Source organism: Pieris napi, chromosome Z, assembly GCF_905475465.1.
Source record: "Pieris napi chromosome Z, ilPieNapi1.2, whole genome shotgun sequence".
NCBI classification, from domain to species: domain Eukaryota; kingdom Metazoa; phylum Arthropoda; class Insecta; order Lepidoptera; family Pieridae; genus Pieris; species Pieris napi.
This window is the reverse complement of record NC_062259.1, coordinates 799560-810114: the sequence shown is the minus strand read 5'-3', so window position 1 is coordinate 810114 and position 10555 is coordinate 799560. Positions and strand designations below refer to the sequence as shown.

At 36.2% G+C, this 10555-nt stretch overlaps 1 protein-coding gene across 1 annotated transcript; it reads left to right on the top strand.

Annotated features, from left to right (window-relative positions):
- Window positions 1-5343: 5343 nt before the first annotated feature.
- On the top strand, window positions 5344-10129 carry LOC125062501. The gene is made up of 8 exons (XM_047668481.1): window positions 5344-5376; window positions 5965-6027; window positions 7155-7230; window positions 7956-8024; window positions 8856-8894; window positions 9296-9348; window positions 9845-10018; window positions 10093-10129. The coding sequence occupies exons 1-8, from the start codon at window positions 5357-5359 to the stop codon at window positions 10127-10129; spliced, it is 531 nt and encodes a 176-aa protein (XP_047524437.1). The 5' UTR covers window positions 5344-5356.
- Window positions 10130-10555: the final 426 nt, after the last annotated feature.

Below are 10555 nucleotides of genomic sequence, written 5' to 3'. Positions count from 1 at the left end.
TACGGCCTAGTACCGCAATATTGTACTTTTATTGGCGTACCAATATTTGAACTACGGATCGTTAATGGTTTTATATGTTCGTAAGGTTTTAAATGTCTATTTTTAGAAGAGGGGAGAAGAAGAAACATTGGCTACGTTCAGGTCTTCAGAACTGTAACTGTTTCGTAATCAGGTTTAGTTTTCTCCAACTGACATCGTCGTTTTTATTTTGCCCATGGGCCAACGGACAGTATTGTTCACAAATTAAAAAAATACTTACATCGAAGTGACTTTATATAAAGTAGTACCCTTTTTGCAAGTAGGAGATCAGCCAACTTTCATGTGTAATTATAAAATTTTAGGTGTTATGTAGAATTTATTAAGTCAAATAATATATCTAATGGAATAGACTAGCTAATACAGGGCACCGACTCTCTCTTTTAACTAACACCCTTTTATATGTAATAAAAATATTTCTTTCTTTCTCTATCAATCTATATCTTATATCTTCTAACTCATAGACTAAATAAATAGTTTATATATATATAGAAATAACATAGTAGAAAACATTTTTAATTGTTGTTCCATTCCTACCAGTATTTTTAAATTTATTTACGCCTGGTAGAAAATTTACGCAGAGACATCGCAATATATTATCATAAAAGAATTTTAATATTGTTATTCTTAGAGATAGCTTTGCAATAGCTTTTCAAATATACGAAATGTGCCCTTAGGGTCTTTTAAATAAATGTTTAATAATGTTTAGGTATTGGGAGATGCGGTCGACGCACCCTAAGCTTTAGAGAAATAATACAATTTTTAAGTGTTTAAAAAAGTAATTTATTTATATATTCATTCTACCTTATTTATCTACAGTATATGTTACAATCTATTAAAAAAAAAATATGTTATAAAAATATTAAACTTCCAATTTTAGATGGAAACTCATGTACTTAAGTGTATTGGCGAGAGACAAAAGAGCAAAGTGACGTTTTACATTTTTATAGATGACATCAATATCTACAGAAAAGTATATGAAACTATATGCTAGCCATGTCAAGCAGTCTCTTGCCATGTCTAACTTATGCTTGCCAGACTAAGAAATATACAGAGAAGATAAAAAGAAAAATCAGAACTTGTCAAAGGGGCCTAGAACGGAGCAAGCATACATTAGAAAAATTAGTAAAATAAGACACTCAACATAAGAAGCGTTACTTCCCCTACTGATGCGCTAAACTCTAAAGCTTCAATGGAAATGGGCAGGGCATGAAGCAATACTCTGACGATCGATGGACCATAAGGGTGACCCGGTGGGGAGGCCCTATTGGGAAACGAAACAAAAGACGACATTGCTAAAACGGCTGGCTCGAGCTGGGTGCAACTCACCTAAAACCGAGATACCTGGAGATCCTTGGCCTTCACAGAAGGGTTCTTGCGAAATAATTGGGAAATAGAAATAAAAAATAGGAAAAAAATGTGTAATTCATTTTCTTAAAATGTAAATACTGTAGTATATGTAAATACTGTACCTATTACGCTTCGCTGTGGCACATTGTGATTGTATGGTTGAGAAATGAGAAACAAAACAAAGAAAACATTTCATATAAGTTTAATTTTGCAATACCTACTTGTGACGAAAATAAAAAAAAGTGTGTGCGTGTAATCTTTACGCGCGATTGAAGTTAAACTTCTTTGGCGTTGACGGCATATATCACTGAATTGATTAAATATTAAAAATAATATTGTATATCTCGTCTTTGGTATCTAATTAAATGTTATGCACATCATATTGCACGCATGGACATGGAAAACTAGACACCAAGGGACACCTGGCAAGGACCACCAAATAAAAGCTTAAAGGTAGACCAAAGGAAAAACTGGTGAAAACTGGATCAAGCAAAATAGACAGATGTGGATTAAAATGGAGGAGGCCTTTACCAGTAGAAAGGTCCAGAATGATTTATAAAAATGATTTTGATTCGTTTAATATAATATTATTCACTATTGAAATAAAGAGGCTTTAATAATAATGTTAATCGAGGCACCGCTGTTCATAAACAGTTTCCACACTGCCCAGAGATGGCGCTACATGTAATGTAAAAGTCGGTATCGAGTCACTCTCGCTACGAGATATAACAAAACTATTATTATTCATACAGTATACAATTTTACATCAAATTAAATTACAGCAACAATTTTTGGAAAAACTGATTTATTCGCATAGCGAATTTATCAGTTTAATGATTACTACGAGTATCACAATATAAAACCGAGTAAAGTTTGGCAGAACAAAAACACGGAGCTACTTCCTGGTCGCGCTGAAAGAAGTTTTACTTAAAAATAAAACAAAAATAGATAAAAACAATCCTTGATGCGGATTATATATCATGCTAAAATTTCTACTCGATCGGTGCAAATCTTTTTGTGTTTTTGAAGCGTACACAGACCAACATAACATTTTTATATGTAAACTAGTGGACCCCACAGACGTTGTCCTGCATGATATTTCAAGCTATTAGGATATTAAAGTATGAAAGTACCGACTGCAGCGCCACCTGCTGGGCTGATTTGTGAATCTAAACCATTCCCAGATCCCCTTGAACACACACAAAAAATTTCATCAAAATCGGTCCAGTCGTTTGAGAGAAGTTCAGTGACATACACACTCACAGAAGAATTATACATATAAAGATAGACAAATAGTATTAAGTTTACTTTGTTCTTTTTTAAGAAATATAAAGCCTTTTTAATTATTTTATTATGTTCATATTACATATTTAATCAAATACAATTAATTAACAAATGTTATTGTTTACTTTCCAAAACATAATACATATTTATGTAACCCAAGGTGTGATCGAAAATTACTATATCGCGTACGCTGCAGAAACTATAGACAATAGAGCAAAGTGATGTACTACACTTTTATAGACGACATCAATATCTACAAAAACGTCTTTGACAACATTTGTCTAACTATTATATATTTAATCAAATCCAGTCGTGCAAACTCTGGGTATTTATTTTTTGTAACATTCCTAAAAAAACGTAGATAAAACCGATTTTATTTTGTAATAACACTAATTTACCGGTATTAAATCGTTTAAAGATGTTTATTTCGGCCATATCTCAGGTACAGAGTCTATAAACCTTCTTGGGGAATGGCTAAGTACGAATTGAGATGAGAGAAATGGTTCGGTACGGATCAAATGTAACTTCGGGTAAAATTCGCTAGTTTTTTTGGAAATAAATTTTATTGTGGCCAATTAGTTGTTATTTGGTTAAATCTCTTTGAAATCTCAACAATTATAAATTTAATGTCACTGGTAGATACTACCGGTGACCCCAGGGCTGGTGCTTTCAACGATAAGTTTCGAAATACTGAGACGAAACTTTTTAAATTTGTTTCAAATTTCAATTTTTTTATTTAAAGACAATTCACACCAATTGACCAAGTCCCATGCTAAGCTGGTGAAGCTTGTGTTATGGGTACTAGGCAACTGATATACATACATTTTATAGATATATAGACATATAAATACATATTTAAACACCCAAGACCTAACAACACCAAATGCTCATCATGTCGATGTTCGTCTCAGCCGGGGATCGAACCCGGTACCGATGGATTCGCAGTCAGAGGTACTAACCACTAGACCAATGAGTCATCAAATTATTAATTATTATTGCGTTATACTATAGGTAAACGGCTCCGTGTATTTTAAAAGCTAGCCTGTTAATTGAACGGCTTACTAAGCTAGTTGACTGCGACATATATATATGTGAGTGTACCGGGTTTGAAATCGTTGTACATTTGGGGTAGGTAAAATTATGCAAGCTAAGGGAAAACCCTCTAATTTAAATAAAATATAATTAATTTAATAAAAACCCTTAGTTTAAATAAAAAATTAAACTATTGTAGAGATAGGCAGAACGAGGTTTTTAATATGATAGAAAGGTTTTCTCTCTCCACGTACTTACCCCAAAACATCGCATCAAAAGTATCACTCAAAGTTATTGCGTGCGCAATAAAACCATGAACATTGTGGGAGTATAATTGCGAGAAATTTACCCGACCCTTGGGGGAAATTAGGTATTTTATTTCACTACACTAATAATTTATCTATTGCGATATTTTAATGCATAGGTAAAACGAAACAAAAATTTCAACTGCCAAATTTTGGTGACAATTCGTGGTGTCAAGAGGTTGAATAGCTTTGACAATTATATCATGGGCCTTTGTTCGTGGGCTCCAGCATTATTTTTAATTATATATATTATCCAGCCATTGGACAAAATATAATAAGTTTTCACAAAGTAGAACATCATTGAACATTACGATCTAGCCTAATTTTAGACTAATATGTAATAAATAAACATAAGATAGTGTCCAATAATAATACTTACAGTCTCTATAGAAGAATATAGGTAATTCTAAATAAATTTAATATAAGAATAGAAATATAGAAGACAAGAACACAGTGTTCTTGTGTTCTTTTCACTTAGCACTTCAGCAATGCGCTAAAGGTGATATCAGACGGTTCATTTTTTGTTCATTTTCACCTTTCATTCGGTACATTTCACTCGAAATGAAATGTCTGAACAAAAAATGAAACACGAGTGCCGAATGAATTCATTAGTGAACCGATCCAACAGTGTTGGATATTGTCATCCGGTATCTTTCATTCCCACTCCGAAAGAACGAGAAATGAACGGTCTGAACACTGAGAGAACGTTCATTCGGATTCGGCCATTTTATTTCGAGTCCTGTAGCCGACGGACATCACGTTGTCGACGAAGTTATAACTTTTTTTTTTCTGTGTGTTATTATATTGTTTTCATGCAGCAAACTGGTGTTCAAGTGTAACGATCAAAATACATTACTTTTTTTTTAAATAAATTTATTCTTTCAATCCATGGTCGCACCGACCACCGTCGACGTTTTCTTTGCTTCTTTTTTGTCAACTCTTTGATTAAATGATCACAAATTAAACTAATTCCAAGATGTACGACTTCATTCGATGACATATTTAAAAGAAAGAACAATGAATGTTCATTTCTGTATCATTTCGTCTAAGCCGTGTGAACATAGAATGAAAAAATGAAAAAAAAATTAAGCATTCACTCGAGTGAACAATCATTCGAGTGAACCGTCTGATATCACCTTAACTCTCACTTCAATCTTCCCGAATGGGCCCGTGGTGTCAAGTTGAATATCTTTTTCTTTTTCTTTGTTCGTGGGCTCCAGCAATCTTTTTGATTATTGCGGTGATGTCTACATCAAGATCCCGAGGTCGTTTTAAAATTATATACAAACTTTTTAATACCATAAATGTCGTGGATATGTCATTTGTGACATTTTGATTATTTTATTGTGATGGGAGCGAGCAAGAAAAGGTATTTAATATATATTTCGACATAATATTATTATCTATTTGTCTTATATAGTTACTTATGATTTCCTAGAATAAATTTGATACCCAAAACCACTTAAAATAAGTGGTTTTGTGAGTCTGCAATGACTCCTGGTAAGGTTCTTCCTGACGGTGGAACTACATCATTCACAGCTGTGAATTCCTATAAAGGAAAGCTTTTAAGAGACATTTTCCGTGTTTTAATCGTGACTGTCCTGCGGTTTCCCCATTAATTCGGTAACACGATGTTCTGTTACCTGTTACGGCCTGCCTAGCGCTTTCTGTTAATAGACTTTAAAATGCCATTCTTTTTTGTATTCTGTTTTAGTCTTCTGTAATACTGTAGTACATTGTTCTATTGTTAGGTTTCCACAGCAAATACCATATCTAAGTGGTATTTTTCACACTTTCGGTTTAACCTTGATGGCTGGAACTAGCGAACTGTGGAATCGACTGCTGGTGGGATTTAGCCATTGAGAGTGTCCATGGGCATATCACTTAACATCGAGAGTCCGTTTGTCCCCCCTATTTTATAAAAAATACGTTTTTAAATTGTGTTGAAATCTTTCAGCCACGGCAAGAAAGAACACAAGGAGACGCAGTCTCCAGTTTTGAAAATATTCAAGGATTTTCAGTATGTATTAAACTTTTCTGGAGATTCTATTAGTGATTGTTATGATTAGGTCTTTCGATGAAAGGACAAATCAATAAAAAATATTCAATACATTTAATCAAGTAATTCGGCTGTGCTGTGCGATGGTGTTAAAGTGGGGGTATGAATGTAATGGTGTGCTGGGTGTGCTCATGATGCAGGGGTTCTCTACGGATATCCTTAATACTCCTTCAGCATCATATAGCTTGGTGAATGAAACTGAGCTTGCATAGTTGGTGTCGGCAGAAACAGGTTTAAAAGCATTCTTGGTGTAGGGTCTTGTGTGACTCTCATACCTGATGTCGAGTTGTGTATCAATGGATTTTGTGCGCGTTTGAAGGAACTGCCTCGATGGAAGGAAAACTTCTTAAGGAACCCGGGCATAGAAGGCTGATCACCTTCTTGCCGTAAATAAATGATCACCAAATAGATATAGAAAGCAGAGGTCCAGAAGTGAAAGGTTGTAGCACCACTGGGTTTTATGATGGGTTGTCTTGAATGTTTTGGTGAGCTTTAGGGAGGGTTGAGGAGTTTTTAGTGGGTCTTACTGTCACCTCCTCTCGACTCCAACGTCGTCATTGGTATGCGTATGCGCGTGTTTCCTATAAATTCCCGTATTGTAATGATATAAAATTTTTTTTATAATTCATTAATAATACTATAATAAATTCAAAGATTAAGACAAAAATGTTTTTTAAATAACAAGGGGCATGAGGCTCGCCTGTTGTTAAGTGATATCGCCTATGGACTCTCAATTCCAGAGGGCTCGCGTGTGCGTTGCCGGCCTTTTTATAGAACATGGGACAAACGGGCAGGTGGCTCATCTGATGTTAAGTTATACCGCCAATGCCAAAAGGCTCGCTAGTGCAGTGCTTTTAAGAATTGAATGAGTTCAGAAATACTTCAGTGGGCAGCTGGTTCCACATAATGGTGATGCTCAAATACTGCCTTAAATAACGCTCAGTTGTGGACGTCGAGGTGTTCCAATTTCGTATTCTACCTCGAGGTCCGATGATGAAACTCAGCTGCAGATGTTAATCTGAACAACTCTTCACACTCTCCATGGTAAATACAGTAGATGCAGTGAATTAATATATTGTATACTTCAGGGATCCAGAGAAAGCGACATTGTTAAAAGAAAAACAAAAAGACAAGAAAAGAAAATTTTTTCGGAAAACAGAACAAGTAAGCAATTATATAGTTTATATAAATTATTACTGAGAGGCTTTGTGTCCATTTTTCAGAGTCAGGAGGTCGCAGGTTCGATACCCGGCTGTGCACCAAAGGACTTTCTATCTCCGCATGTAACACTCGCACGTACGACGGAAAACATCGTGAGGGAACCGCAGTGCCTTAGAACCAAAACGACAGCGTGTGTTAGGCACAGGAGGCTGATCACCTACTTGTCTATAAGACTTGAAGTTTTGAAGAACTTGGTCATGAAACTTTTTCTTACTTAATTTAATTTCCCTTGTAAAACATATGACCTTGAAATGTCCTTGGGCTTAACGTTATAATAGAAGTGTATAAAGTACTTCAGTCATCTCTGGGCCGGTGTTGCCAAATGTCAAATGGGTGTCTTGGATGCTATTGAGAGGTGGGCTAAGCGAACTATAGATCAGTCTTCTATTTACTCCGGAGAATGCTCATGGACATACACAATTTTATTCACTCTCAAACAACGCTCACCTAGAAGCATGCTGGAGTTTCACACCTTCGTTGTCGACATTCCCAGATACCATACATATACAATATAGGTGGAATTAAGCGGCGGTTAAACAGGCACTCCTGGAAAAGCGTGCCATCCAATAGGCCTCACATAAAATCTGGTGGCATTGTGGCCAATCGTCTGCCATACAAAAAAAAACTTCTCTTCGGGTTGACATCGGCTAATAAGTGATATGTTTTAGAAGACTTACGACTCCAGTAGCACAGACCGGTACAAGACCAAAGAACGAAGCATGGATGAGAAGAGTGAAGTAAGATTTTAATTAGATTTTGAACGAAAATACACTTTTTAGTACTGCACTAGGCAAGTAAGTTTAAGGAATTAAATATTATGACACCATCTGGTCAATATATTCCTTAAACCTTGTTGTATGTACATAAAAATATATACGACTTGAAAACAAATGGTGACTTTCACCAGTATAATACTCGAAACAGAACTAATCTATGGGTACACCCAACCAGGCTCCAGAAGATAAACCAATCCTTATGGAAATTAATTTTTTCTTTTTTACAACAACTCCCAAGCGATATTAGAGAATTATCACTAAATAAAAATAAAAACTCATTAAATGTAAATTAATCAATAATTTATAAATTTTATTGTGCTTTTTATAAATTTGAAGATGATTTAAATGATACTTGGGATTGATTTGCTGGTGTTTGGTGATATGGTGATTAAAAAGAGTGGCGGAGAGTGTCTTGTTTGTTATTCTTGCCCGCTCTACGCCATTGACTTCCGAACTGGTAGTAAATGTGAATTAAACATCTTTTCTGTTGACGTTCATAAGTGTACTTGGTTACTTTTATGAATAAAGTTATTTTGAGTTTGAGTCTGAATGAAACTTCATAGATTCAAGTTATTCATTATTTGCCTAGCAGTTTGATCAAATGGCTGAACATCATTCAGGCTAGGTAAACGGCGTTTAGTAAAGAGGCTAGGCTGTTGATTGAACTGCTAACTAAGCTAGTTGGCTGCGACATATTTTCAATATTTGGATAATGGCGTATTTTTTAAAATGTAGAATAAAAAATTTACATTAATTATTAGTAGTTAGTATTAAATATATTTTTTATTTCAGCCGGGACATGGGGGAGTCAAGGAAACCTGGTGGACACATGTTAGTTTTTTTTAATCTAAGTAAGTGCATTGCGCATACCCACTAAAACCCCAAGGCACCACCAATCACCCTTTACCTCTACAGGCTTTGATGTCCGCTATCCGCCGATACATCAAAGCTTTATCCGTAGGTATTCTGATATGCGGTCGGTTGCGTTCCCCTCATCACGCCCATTGTTAGTTTGTGATGCCAGAAAGTATTCATCACGGACCGGGCCGTTCCATTTTGCAGTAGAAGCAACACAGCTTTGTCTCAAACCTGCTGGACACAGGTTACTTTCACTAACGTAGACGAGCGAGCTCATCTTCAAATCTTCTTTTCATTTATATTTGACACGACTAATAGAGATGACGAATTGGAGTACTCCGCCTAAAATAATTGAAATTAACGGTTTTTTCCAGGGCGGGAAAGCACCGAAGTCGGCAGATGATACCTGCTCGTGTGTATCGTGCGCGTGAGATGAAATTTTAACTAAATCATCCCCTATTAATTGATCAATTAAAAGCCCAAAAAGCCGACGGAGTATGTGATACAGAGAGCTGACACTAACTTAATCGTTCCACCGTGATCTTTGAGATTACCTTTTTAGTTCTAAGCCTGAGATTTCTGTATCTGTTTCATGATCATTTTTCAATCTTATAGGCGAGTGAGTGTTCAGCCTCCTGTGCCTGACACACGCCTTTTTAGGTATAAGGCAAGTCGGTTTCCCTACGATGTTTTCCTTCACCGTTCGAGCGAATGTTATATGCGCACATGGACACAGTCCAGCTGTGGTTCTCCCTCTCAGGGATGAGAGTCGCACGCTGAAGCCACTAGACCAACAATACTCTATTCAATGTTTTTAGGTCGATTAAAAATCCATTAAACCCATTTCTGTTTACAACTTTTTAATGAACTGTGAACATGTTCATTAATTCAGCTGCAAATTTCTGTAAATGGATTCCTTTCAGTTTGAAGAAAGTTCTGGCATCAGAGTATACATGTATTGCATGCTTGCTGGTGTTGTTCTCTGCTTCGGTTGTGGGGGCATTTCTCCTCGTATTCAAATCATCGGCCATTGAAACGGTAAAAAATGATGGAGGGAAGAAGCTGCAGTTGATCAAGCGGCAATTGAGCGATCCAAAGTGGGTTAATTATATTAAATTTGAAGTTTTTATTCAGAGCTTGTCAATACTTGAGCTCTTCTATAACTTCCAAGCAAAGCTGATGGTAATCCTGACTGGATACCATGGTAAACCACGCCGTACCATACAAAATTTCCGAGCAGCTTGATCCCTTGGCGTTGCGTAGAGTGTGGAGTCTCTCTGCATCTTCTATCGCATTTATCATGGAGAGTGTTTAGAGTTGTTCGGATTAATACCTGCAGCTGAGTATCAGTATAATCTGTCTAATATGAAACGGTGGACATCGAGGTGATACGGGTGGAATACCCGTATCACCTCGATGTCCACAAGTGAGCGTTGTTTTGGGAATCACCATGGTGAACCAGCCTATCGAAGTATTTCCGAACCAATTTGACTTAAGGTCCTTCAAGAGCGTGTCAATTCTTAAAAGGCACTTAAAAGCCCTCTTGCAATGTCCATGGGCGGTATCACTTAACATCAGGTGAGCCTCCTGCCCGTTTGTCCCCTGTGCTATAATAAAACGTCGGATTGGGATCG

Coding starts and splice junctions, on each gene's coding strand:
- LOC125062501 (XM_047668481.1), top strand. CDS start 5,357: ATGGGAGCGAGCAAGAAAAG. Junction 5,377..5,964: donor ATGGGAGCGAGCAAGAAAAG/GTATTTAATATA, acceptor GAAATCTTTCAG/CCACGGCAAGAAAGAACACA. Junction 8,025..8,855: donor GCATGGATGAGAAGAGTGAA/GTAAGATTTTAA, acceptor TTTTTATTTCAG/CCGGGACATGGGGGAGTCAA.